Source organism: Leucoraja erinacea, chromosome 19 (genome assembly GCF_028641065.1).
Source record: "Leucoraja erinacea ecotype New England chromosome 19, Leri_hhj_1, whole genome shotgun sequence".
NCBI lineage: Eukaryota > Metazoa > Chordata > Chondrichthyes > Rajiformes > Rajidae > Leucoraja > Leucoraja erinaceus.
In genome coordinates this window covers 12785740-12798462 of record NC_073395.1, presented here as the reverse complement: position 1 = coordinate 12798462, position 12723 = coordinate 12785740, and the positions used below count along the sequence as shown (strand labels likewise).

General features: G+C 45.6%; 1 protein-coding gene across 5 annotated transcripts in view; it reads left to right on the top strand.

Annotated features, from left to right (window-relative positions):
• dennd5b (DENN/MADD domain containing 5B) overlaps nucleotides 1-12723 on the top strand; it is a 164939-nt gene that overhangs the window by 110758 nt on the left and 41458 nt on the right. For 3 of the 5 annotated variants that reach the window (XM_055650329.1, XM_055650327.1, XM_055650328.1), the window contains 2 exons: nucleotides 929-1116; nucleotides 11813-12346. In XM_055650329.1, the coding sequence (XP_055506304.1) occupies nucleotides 929-1116; nucleotides 11813-12346 (722 nt within the window). Of the gene's footprint in view, nucleotides 1-928; nucleotides 1117-2845; nucleotides 2936-11812; nucleotides 12347-12723 lie in introns of all 5 variants that reach the window. The other 2 variants (XM_055650326.1, XM_055650325.1) reach the window with 1 other exon arrangement.

Here is a 12723-nt window from a genome sequence, read left to right as displayed (position 1 = left end):
ACGCAGTCACGGAGAGAACTACACAATCTATGTATAGACAGCATCCATTGCACCCGGATCTCTGACACTGTAAAGGCTCCAGAGGTCTTTTATTGTCACTTGTACCAATTAAGGTACAGTGATATGCGTATTACCATACAGCGCATATGAAAAAAAAGCAACAAGACACACAACTACATAAAAGTTAACATAAACATCCACCACAGTGGATTCCCCACATTCCTCACTGTGATGGAAGGCAATAAAGTCCAATCTTCTTCCTCTTTATTCTCCCGTGATTGGGACAGTCGAACCATCTGTCAGGGAGATCGGAGCTCTTGCAGCCGGCGGTAGGAGCCCCCGCGTTGGGGCAATCGAAGCTCCCGTGTCGGGGCGATCGAAGGTCCCACGTCAGGGCAGTCGAAGCTCTTGCGAAGTCAGTCTCTAACCACAGACCGCGAGCTCCACGATGTTAAAGTCCGTAGGCTCCCGCGATTAGAACACCGAGGTCGATCCTTGGCAAAGCGGTTGCGAGTTCTGCAATGGTAAGTCTGCTGGCTCCAGCATTTGGAGCTCCCAAAGTCGGTCTCCAGCAAAGGCTTGCAGTGCGGACTGAGATATGATACAGGAAAAAATCGCATCTCTGTCGAGCTAAGAGATTAAAATAGTTTTCCCCCCACCCCCACTCCCCACATAAAACAAGCTAAAAAACACTAAAAACCTGCATTTAACACATGCTATTAAAACAACAAGGAAGGAAGGGGCAGACAGACTGTCTGAAGAGACAGACAGACAGACGAGGCAGCCATTGCTGGCGCCACCCAGAAAGCAACTACCGCTTCGCCACTGCGCTGTCCGTTGGGAGAATGTTTTCATCTTTGTATCGACTTGTTGATCCCATCTTGTGTCCCGTTCACGCTGAGAATAACCACGTGCCATCTGCTTTCAGATTACCAGCGGCTGATGACGGTGGCCGAGGGGATTACGGCTCTTCTGTTCCCCTTCCAGTGGCAACATGTCTACGTCCCCATCCTCCCGGCCTCCCTCCTGCACTTTCTCGACGCTCCAGTTCCCTACCTGATGGGCTTGCAATCCAAGGAACCCAATGACCGGTCCAAGTTGGAGCTTGCACAGGAGGTAAGAATCGGAGCGCAGCTCCACACACAGTTGGGTGAGTGGGGAACATGCCGCACTCATCCAAACTCCATAGGAAGAGTGGTCAGCACGGGCTGGAGACATTGTGGAGTTGGGCTGACTGGGAAAGCTGCAATGAAAAGTCACTAGAACTAATGCTCTGGAGAACCATGGACCATACGGCCATATACACTCAGCTCCAGTTTCTTACTGCCCTCCACCAGTTTCTAATGCTAAGCTAATCTTTATAATAACATGGAATGATAGTGGATGTAGGCCATCTGGCCCCTTTGTTATTCAATAAGAACATGCCTAATCATTTACCTCAGTGCCATTTTCCTGCATTAAATCTCACTCTCTTCATATTCAAAAATCTATCCATCTCTATCTTAAATAAGCTCTGAAACTGAGTCTACAGCCCTCCTGCGTCAGTCAAGAATGTCAAAGATTCATCACCATCTGGGTGAAGAAATGCCTCGTCTTCTGTCACATATGACTGGCTTCTTATTTTAAGATGGTGATACCTGGACCCAGATCAGTATCCAAGGAGCCAAGGAATTACCAACTGTATCTACCCTGCCATGTCCCTTTTGTATCTTGTACGTGTCTTCTATACTTTAGAGAGTTTAGGCCCAGTCTGATTAATCTCTCTCTACAGAACAATCTCCCAACCTCCATTGCTAGAAAAAATCCAGAAGAGCCTTGGTTCCATTCCTTCAGTTACATGTTTATATTCTTCCTTAGTTAGGGAGATTGGTCTGGCACATAATATACCACGTGCACGGGTGGAATATAATTGGGAAAAGCCACCTTCACTCTCATGCTCTTGCAATAATGGGGAAACTTATCATTTACCTTCCCAATTGGTAATCCTGCACATCAACTTTCAGTGGTTTGGGCCCTTAGAGACCCAGGATTTTCAATACCAACATCTTTCAATCTTTCACCATTTAAACAAATCGCTTTCTTTGATCTTTTTCTACCAAACAAAAGTTTGACCTCATTTTTTTCCCTCATTATGTCCCATCTACCATATCTTTGCCCATTCTTTTAATGCTGCATTTAACTCTCTGAAGCCTCTGCGTCCACCTCACAGTCCACTTCGACAGACAAGGTGTGTAGGAAGGAACTGCAGATGCTGGTTTGCACTGAAGGTAGACACAAAATGCTGGAGTAACTCAGCGGGACAGGCAGCATCTTTGGATAGCAGGAATGGGTGACGTTTCGGGTCGAGATCCTTCTTCAGACATAGTTAGGGGAGAGGGAGACACAGAGACATGGAAGGGTAAGGTGTGAAAACAAGACATCAAAGGGGGATGAGGATCAAGGAAAATGTTGAATAGATCGTTGTTAGCTCGGGGAAGGTGACAATGAAGCATACAAAGATAAAATCTAATCAGGACAATTACACTGGTCGGAGAACTAGGATGGGGAGGGATGGAGAGAGAGGGAAAGCAAGGGTTACTTGAAGTTAGAGAAGTCAACATTCCGCTGGGTTGTACGCTGCCCAAGCGAAATGAAAACTTTGTATCATTAGCAGATTTGTATATTCACTCCCAAGCACATCAGTGTCTCCTCACGCACTATTGATCTGTGTGCAGCATAGTGACGGAATGTAAATTTGTGCACTGTGGAGATTTGTTGGCAGCCATTTTAAGGGTTTCCTGTACAGTGTAAGAACATGAGTAAAGAAAGATTGCCACTTTCACCTTTACAATTATAATTGGGACAGGTCAACATCCCCTCACATGTACACGGAAGAGAAGCATTCATGATCTCCGCACTTCATCCTCATCAAAGTGGGTACTCTATTAACACAAAGGTTAGTGGAAACTGTGTCATTCACTCTGTAAGATGCTGAAGGATAGTTGGTAACGTATACCTATAGCGCTAATAAAACAAAGAAATACTGGAAATGCTCAACAGGCACTTGAGAAAAAACTTACATGGGTGAAAAGCGGTTTTCTCTGCCGAGGCAGATAGATTCTGGAAGCTTCCACGCTGACAAGTGCCAATGCAGGATGAGCAATCAGTCACACACTACGGTTTTTAAAGCGGTACTAGCCAATATTGCTTATGCTACAGGACCTAAAACTTGCATTCCCTGCCATTCAAACAAACTGACAAAGAAAACCCAATTGAAAATGTCCAGACTCGGACTGATGGATCTCGGTTAAAGTAGGAATGTCAAGGGATGTTGATCAAAGGGTCCTGATCTAACAGTGAGCTAATTAATGAGGCAGAAATGGGCTAAAAACCCTACAGATGCTCCCAATTTTGAGGGGATGATTTCCTCAAAACCCAGTTTGGCGATGTACGTTCTCGGTTTGTTACCCTGACAACTGCACAACTTGCCTGATGAAGAGACTGGATCCGTAGGTTGACGAAGCACACTGCGTCTGGTACTTGATGTCACTGCTCCATTGGAGCCAACGCCTGGTTCTCCAGCCACAATGATCTGCTGGTGGGTAACGTGCTTATTACACCTGGTACTGCAATGCAAAAAAACAGCACCAGTACCCGCTAAATTAATGGCTTAAATCGAGCCTGGATTAACTGCTCCATGCCACTTGTTAAAATTCTCACATCCTTGATAACAGTTTAGCATTTCGTTTACTGACTATTTTGGGGTTGACGTGTGAAGTATTTTAAGTAGCATTGATTGCCTTGAAGTTTTAACCTTTTAATGCAGTGGGGTTACCAATGTAGAGTATATGATATGGGGTAATGCACGAAAAACTGAGAATCTGATAATCTGCATTAGCCTTATCTTATGATAATTATCATGTGATGTTTGCGGTTCTCCCTCCCAACTCACCTAGGCCCCAGTTCCCACACTCCCACATGTAAGAACTAGATTGTTCCGTTTCGGGACATATGACAATGAAACATGATTGATTCTTGCCTTGACTCATGGTCTCTTTGAACTTTGAAAGAGTTTCTCTGGAAAAGTTAAGACAATGTAGTGCGACATCTAAAAAAAGTTAATTAAAGGTGCTTTGGGAAATTAATGGGAGTAACATGCAATAATCGGGATAATCCGATAGTCCCCTGCCACAAAGTCCCAAAAGTGATGGATTATCAGAGTTCTAATGTAAGATACACAAAAATGCTGGCGAAACACAGCGGGTGCAGCAGCATCTATGGAGCGAAGGAGGTAGCTGCTGCACCCGCTGAGTTTCCCCAGCATTTTTGTGTACCTTCGATTTTCCAGCATCTGCAGTTCCTTCTTAAACATTCTAATGTAAGATGTTATGTTGGGGTCTTGCATGGCACCTTGTCTGGGTGTCAAAGACCCCGTAATGCTGGAGTTTTTCCCCCGAGGTACCTTGGCCAACATTCCTCCATCAACACCAATGATTTTTTGCCTCCTGTGTTTGTTGGGAGCAAGTCTGCAGTCGTGCTTTTCCTATAACGACTGCTGCCAAAAGAAAAATCATTGGCGGAGGACCAATCTGGGATATCACAAGGATGTGGTATGGTGTCATGTAACGCAAATTCACTTTTTCTTATTGCGAAATGCTCTTTGCAGCAAAGTGTCAGCATCAGTTACACGTAATTTAACCGAGAATCCCTCATGTTAGTCGCATTTGGAAGAGTGGGCTCTTAACTCTTCACATCCTGATGAAATTATCAACCATGGGTCGTGTGATGTGCGCTCTTGTACGCTACAGTGTGCAGTGAATGGGGACCTTGAGAATGGATTGAAAGCGACAATACAAAACAGAACACTGGGGTGCTTGGCACTGTGGCTGTGTACAGGGGGAAAATAAACTGATTAATGACTAATGAGTTAAGCATTTATTGTGATGGGGGTTCTAGCACAGAAAGAGTAGCAATCTGGTAGTGGTTAGCAAGTATCGGACAGGAGCTTTAGGCTAGTTGACAAGGAAACGAGGGCTAAAGTTTAAACTAATATGCCCTTTGAGTCTTTCAAGCACATTTTCATATTTCCAAGCAAATAAATGTACTGGCAACACATACAGCGGAACAGTTCAGAGAATCGTGTGACAGAGTTATCCCTGTAACAGATACACCATGGGCTCAGTGCTGCTTTGGGTATGTGCATTAAAGCTTCTGGATTGAGCTTGGGCAGTTTCACAGCAGTGTGTGTCGCTGATCCAATTCACGCTTGATTTCCAGCATTGTAAGTAGCTGTAAACTCAATATATTGAAGAAATCCTTGTTGCCGCTGTTGCCACAGTTCAACGCGAGGAGCACTGGAGTGAAGTGTGTCACAGGTTAAATCAGCTACAGTTTAATCAATGATGTGACTGGATGATATAAAGCAGTGAGAAAGTAAATTATTGACAATGGGGAAGTCCTGTCATGGGATAACGCTGGGCAATTAATCTCCCATTCAGCTCCGACATTCCCCTTGCTGAACAGATGCCAGGTATCCTCTGGGCTCTCGGATGAATGTCGTTTAAAAGTGAAATCAGGAATCACGTACTAGCAAGTTAGGTAACGAAAGACAGCCTGACCTTGAGCTCACTTGTAATCTGCAGGGACGTACCGTCCAGTAGGAAGCTCCGGGCTGAATCAGAGCTGGGATTCCTGCCGGGCTGTTTCTTCCCAAAACAACTGCAACATTCCTACCTCTGTCCAGGGATCAGTGAGCACATCGTAGACTGGCGACTGGTGCAGTTCATTGTCATGTGCACAGAGGTACAGTGAAAAGCTTTTGTTGCGTGCTAACCAGATAGCGGAAAGACAATACATGATTACAATCCAGCCATCCGCAGTGTACAGACACATGTGGAAGAAAGAATTGCAGATGCTGGTTTAAATTAAAGGTAGATACTAAATGCTGAATAACTCAACGGGTGAGGCAGCATCTCAGGAGACCCGAAACGTCGCCCATTCCTTCTCTCCAGAGATGCTGCCTTGCCCACTGAGTTACTCCAGCATTTTGTGTGTACAGATACATGATATTGGAATAACATGTGTGGGGCTCATTTCATTAATGGACAGAGAGTTAGGGGGAAGGGAAGGTGTGTGGACAGAGTGTAGTTTATCACCACAATCTCTATTAATCAGTAAGAAAAAAACCCAGCAAGACTTGGCTGTCGGCTGAGACTCGGCCAGCTTGACTCAGGTCAGACCCTTTAGCTGGGGTCCAGTTCGGTATGTTGGCCTCGTACACACAGAGCGATTGTAATACAAGACATTACTTGCTGTGTTATCTCACTGCAAATGTCCAGTGGTTTCTGTGTTGGTGGCACATGTGAATGAAGGACCTGGTACATAAATCCAGGTATGCCACTGATGCGTAGAAACAAGGAACTGCTGATGCTGATTTACAATCTGAAGAAGGGTCCTGACCCAAATCGTCACCTGTCCATATTCTCCGGAGATGATATCTGTTCCGCTGACTTACTGAAGCACATTGAGTCTCCTTATGCTATTGATGCAGTAGGTGCACCCTGAAGTTATGGACCAAATTAGCTTGTTCTTAGCCAAGTTGTGTTGGAGCATTGAATGTCGAGATAAGTATGTTGTCTGTTGTTCTTCAGTTACAACACAAAGCAGCTTACAGTGTGTATGCTTCAGGCAAGGTTGAGCTTATCCCTTCCCTGTGTTTGCGGTGGGGTTATGTGTGAGTGTGTCTTCATTCTTCACTTTGTGCTCAAAGCCGCACTTGGTGCTTGGATCTGTTTCGTTCCCAAAGTCAGAGAATTGGCTTGGGATTGAACTTGAAAAGAAATAGAATTAAGCGGCACGATGAGCACGCGTGGCACGGTGGCGCAGTGGTAGAGTTGCTGCTCGTGTATGAGAATACGGGTGCTGTCTGTGCGGAGTTTGCATGTTGTCCTGCGTGGGCCTTCTCTGGGATCTCTGGTTTCCTCCCACACTCCAAAAACTTACAAGTTTATAGGTTAATTGACTTGGAATAATTGTAAATTGTCCCTAGTGTGTGTAAGATAGCATTAGTGTGCGGGAATCGCTGGTTGGCGTGGACTAGGTGGGCCGAAGGGCCTGCTTCCTTCCACTCTGTATCTCTAAACTAAGCTAATAATCTGCCAAGGGTGATTTACTCCATTCCTAGTTTTCCAACGTACCCTTCATCTATATAAATAATAGCAAGGCTATGATTGATATGTATGGTTTGGCCTAAATCATGTGGAACTGATGTCCAATGACATCTCTTTGATCTTTCTATATAAAGCAAGTCAGCATTCTGCATACAAGCTCCTTTTATCTAAACATCATTGAATCGTATTTTTTAATCAATTGTTTGCGTCATTAATTCAACTAAAACCTGCTGCTGCGTTTGAAGAATTAAATGAACAGAATATATATTGATTAATATCTTGAGATCCTTGTCAGCTGATCTATCACATTTCATCCGTGGCTCTCTCTCTCGCACAAATTTCCAGGCGAATTGGATTTTGTTCAAGCAAAAGATTCATGGTTTGAAAATGTATTCATTATCATTATTTTCTCTCAGGCGTGCTGACAGGAAAAGGAACCAATTGAGGTGGTGCGGCATATTTCTTGAAAGCATCTTCAGCCCGCGTGGGGTTTAGTTGTTTTAAGTTCGAGATACAGCTCAGAAACAGGCTCTTCGGCCCACTGAGTCCGCGCTGACCAGCGATCCCCGCACACTTACACTATCCTACACACTAGGGGCGATCTATAATTGTACCAGGCCCATTAACCTACAAACCTGTGCGTGTTTGGAGCATGGGAAGAAACCGGAGCACCCGGAGAAAAACCACACGGTCACAGGGAGAACAAACAAACCCGTACAGACAGCACCCGTAGTCGGGATCGAACCCAGATCTCTGGCACTGGAAGATGGCAACACTACCCCTGCGCCACTGTGTCGCCCATTGATTTGATTGATTAGGTGATTAGAGCAAATCGGAAAGATCTGTTTCCCTTAGCTGAGGGGTCAGAAATCAGGGGCATGAGTACATAGAACTTTCTGGAGGATTAGCAGGATGAGCACCAATGTTCTTGTAAATACGCTCTTCTGAAGCTAGTTCAGTCTAGTTCAGTCTGGTCTAGTTCAGTAAAAAACACTGACTCAAGCACTGGAATAACTAAACTTTATTTTTAGAATGAACAGCAAATTCCCCTATACGATACCTAAACCACCGTGCGTTCGATCCTTGTCTCTGCCTGGCCAAGCCCCTCAGCCTCGTGCAAGCAGACACACTCTAAAAGGTTACTCAGTCCCAAGCGCACCTCCGGAAGATCGTCATCGATCTAAGATGGGGCTACCTTTTATACGTCCACGAACTTTGAGGGGCCAAACTACATAGGGGTGGTCTCTTTAGAGTCCAATCAAACATATTAATTACATCAATACATTATTGACAGTTCCCCAAACCAATTACAGAGTCTTCCATACAATGTTTCTGGCAGAAGCTTCTGGAAGGAAGCTAACAAACTAACTAATGCAACATTTACCCTGGAACTCAAAACAATCCTGCCAGGTCTTAACACTTTGACCAATCAACAAACAGCAGGGTAATTGGCATGCAACATTATTTACATTATTTACAATTCCTTTGCAGCAATGCAATCATATCAATGCATTTAAGTTTATTTACAGAATTTTAATACATATTATCAATTAAGGGGAAATGAGGAGAACACCTGGATCTTTCACCATCCTGCATATCCATCTGAGGCTCAGACTGGTCGGTGCCATCCACAGCCTGTAAATTTCCACTGACAAAGGTTAAGAAATTCTGACAAATGCAGGGATCCTCCATTTTATGGTGTCTTTAATTTGGTCAATATTAACATTCTCACCCAGAGCATGGATGGAATCTGGAGCTGAGGAATCACAACCGTTACCATGTTTAAATTGGGGTATGCTATATACTTGAAGAGACGTGACCTGCATTGTCACCAACCTTTTACTGCAACACACAATCAGGCTGGACAGTTCTTTCTGGTCTAGCACAGACACAATAGGCTGAATGGCCTCCTGTGTCATAAAAATATGATTCTTTAAAACACCTCTGATTCATTCCTTGATATGAGCTAAAAAGAGCATGCCATTACTTTTTCAGCCTCTATTTCTTTTTGGAAATGTAATTCTAAGGCCTATCATCTGTTTTAAACCTGGGTCTTAAGTTTAATAATCCTTTCCAATCTTCTGCAACCAACTCTTGCCATCCAGGACTGCTCACCTTGTACGCTCCCGAATCCTAACCTCAATCCGTTCCTGATGGTTGCACTGAAAATGAACCATTGTCATCGAAATTTCACAATAGCAGGGAGGCTAACATTGGAGGTACACAAAAATGCTGGAGAAACTCAGCGGGTGCAGCAGCATCTATGGAGCAAAGGAAATAGGTGACGTTTCGGGCCGAAACCCTTCTTCAGACTGATGGGGGGGTGGGGGGGAGAAGGAAGGAAAAAGGGAGGAGGAGGAGCCCGAGGGCGGGGGGATGGGAGGAGACAGCTCGGGTGTTAAGGAAGGGGAGGAGACAGCAAGGGCTAGCAAAATTGGGAGAATTCAATGTTCATGCCATCCGGACGCAAGCAACCCAGGCGGAATATGAGGTGCTGTTCCTCCAATTTCCGGTGTTGCTCACTCTGGCAATGGAGGAGACCCAGGACAGAGAGGTCGGATTGGGAATGGGAGGGGGAGTTGAAGTGCTGAGCCATTGAGGCTAACATTGGAAGTGGGAGTTTGACACATTTTACACTATTCGATGGCCAGCGTGGACTCAGTGGGCTGAAGGGCCTGTTTCATTGCTGTATCTCTAAACTCTGAACGAGCCAGGCTTAACTGACAAGAAGAGTAATGCAGAATTGAGATAGTGCAAAGCTGGTGCTAAATGATCCACACCCTTAGTGTTGTTTTTGTTGATCAACTCCAAGGGAATCCAAGGTTTAGAATTCAGGCATTCTCATGAGGGCTTTAGGTGTTTAATGTTGGGTTGCGATAGGATGATATATGGTTGCTCCGAGACTCTCGGTCTTGTGTGAAGCCTATACTCTTGATGCTTCATCTTATTGATGGCGATCTCTTGATCTCTGCCAGAAATGTATGTCTGCGGATGTTAAATGAGAGGAGATAACCAATTTAGATGCACCTGTGTGTTGCTGAACGCGCCGAATCACACAATCAAAAATCTGCAAGGGTAATGGGTATATGAGGGAGAAATATTGCTGTGAGACCTTGCATCTTTGCACCTGGGCCAACAATGAGAGTCAGCATTCAGTTGGGAATGTTTTTAGCTTTTTTGTTTTAGAAATACAGCACAGAAACTGGCCCTTCGGCCTACAGAATCTGCGCCGACCAGCGATCCCTACACACTAACACTATCCTACACACACTGGGGACAAATTACGATTTTACCAAGCCCATTACGTTACAAACCTGTGTGTCTTTGGAGTGTGGGAGGAAATCTAGGGAGCACGTGGGGAAAACGCACACAAGTCACGGGGAGAACGTACAAAGTCCATACAGACAACACCCAAGGTCAGGATTGAACCCGGGTCTCTAGCGCTGTAAAGCAGCAATTCTACCGCTGCGCCACCGTGCCGCCCCGAATGTCTAGTTGAAAGAGACAGAAATGCTTCACACTAGATTTCAACCTTTGTCTTTCAGTAATCGAGTGGAGTGAAGATATGTTTTATTGCTCCTGCAAATTATATTTTGATGCGCTAGGACCTTTGCAAAATGCAGGAATATAAGGACACCCAGTGGCCATTTAAAGGCACTACAAGCAGCAACGTGATAATGGCCAGATAATTCTGTTTTGGGAATAATGGTCGAGGTATAAATGTTGGCCAAGATACCAGAAAGATTGCCGTCATCAGTCTAGAAGTAGTGATGAGCGATCTTTTTTCTCATGTGATGGTCTTGTGTGACCTCTGGCAATGCAGCGCTCTCTCAGTGTTGCATTGGAATGCCTACTTTGATGACACACCCGGGTCTCTGGAGTGGAGGAACAAGCACAGAACCTTCTCCATGTTGTCTTGTGACATAAAAGGAGCCCATTTCACGCCTGCCCACTCAGCCACCTTATCCCCCAATTAATTTCTCCCTGTAATTATTCTCTGAGTTTTAAACATGGAAAAATAGGTGCAGGAGTAGGCCATTCGGCCTGTCGAACTAGCACTGCCATTCAATATGATCATGGCAGATCATCTAAAATCAGTACCCCGTTCCTGCTTTTTCCCCATAACCCTTGATTCCTTTAGCCCGATGAGCTAAATCTAATTCCCATCAATTCATTTTCCCCTTCCCCAAACTCCATCACTCACCTCCACAACAGGTGAGGATTACACTAGCAACCTATCTGACCAACCCCTTTTGATTTGATGCGAAGCAGAATTGTCATTGACCTTTTCTCCTCTCTCTCTCTCTCTCTCTCTCTCTCTCTCTCTCTCTCTCTCTCTCTCTCTCTCTCTCTCTCTCTCTCTCTCTCTCTCTCTCTCTCTCTCTCTCTCTCTCTCTCTCTCTCTCTCTCTCTCTCTCTCTCTCTCTCTCTCTCTCTCTCTCTCTCTCTCTCTCTCTCTCTCTCTCTCTCTCTCTCTCTCTCTCTCTCTCTCTCTCTCTCTCTCTCTCTCTCTCTCTCTCTCTCTCTCTCTCTTCTCTCTCTCTCTTTCTCTTTCTCTCTCTCTCTCTCTCTCTCTTTCTCTCTCTCTCTCTTTCTCTCTCTCTCTCTCTCTCTCTCTCTCTCTCTCTCTCTCTCTCTCTTTTCTTTCTCTCTCTCTCTCGTAGGCAAACCTGTGCTTTGTGGACATTGACAACCACTTCATCGACCTGCCGGAGGATTTCCCCCAGTTCCCCAACAAGCTGGAGTTCATCCAGGAGATCTCGGAGGTGCTGCTTCAGTTTGGGATCCCGCCAGAGGGGAACCTGCACTGCAGCGAGAGTGCCGCTGAGCTGCAGAACCTGGTGCTGGACGAGCTGGTCCATGACAAGAAGAACGGCAACCTGACCAGCACCACCATCAACATGTACGAGCTGCTGAAGGGCAACGAGACGCTGGCGCGGCTGCAGGCCCTGGCCAAGCGCACGGGGGTGTCCGTGGAGAAGATGGAGATAGCCGCACCCCTGGAGAAGGAGAGGGACACTAGGTGCCAGTGCAGTGAGGAGGAGCTCCGCGACTACAAGCTGGCCGTGCAACTCCGCGAGGTCTTTGCCAAACGCTTCACGCAAATGTTCGCTGACTACGAGGCCTTTGTCATCCAACCCGCACAGGACATGGAGTCATGGCTGACTAACCGGGAGCAGATGCAGAATTTTGACAAGGTACACATTCTCCTCCAGCCCCTTCCCCTGTATTACACATGAGGGGGGGTAGTGCTCGATGTTACCAGACATTCTGTCCAGTTTAATTTATTATTATCACGTGCACCAAGATACAGCGAACTGTGTGGAGTAGTGCTGATGTACGGGATGGTTGCTGGTCGGCGTGGACTCGGTGAGCAGAGTGCCTGCTTCCACGCTGTATCTCTAGTCTAAACTGAACAAATAGTGCAAATCTACTCGACAAAGGTAAACGGGCAGATGAGGGAAGGAATAGTAATTGACGAGAAGTGAAGAGGCAGGAGGAGTTTTGTATGAAGCTTCAGCACCAGAATGGTGCACGTCTCTGGAACTTAGAACATTAGAAGGAAGATATTGCC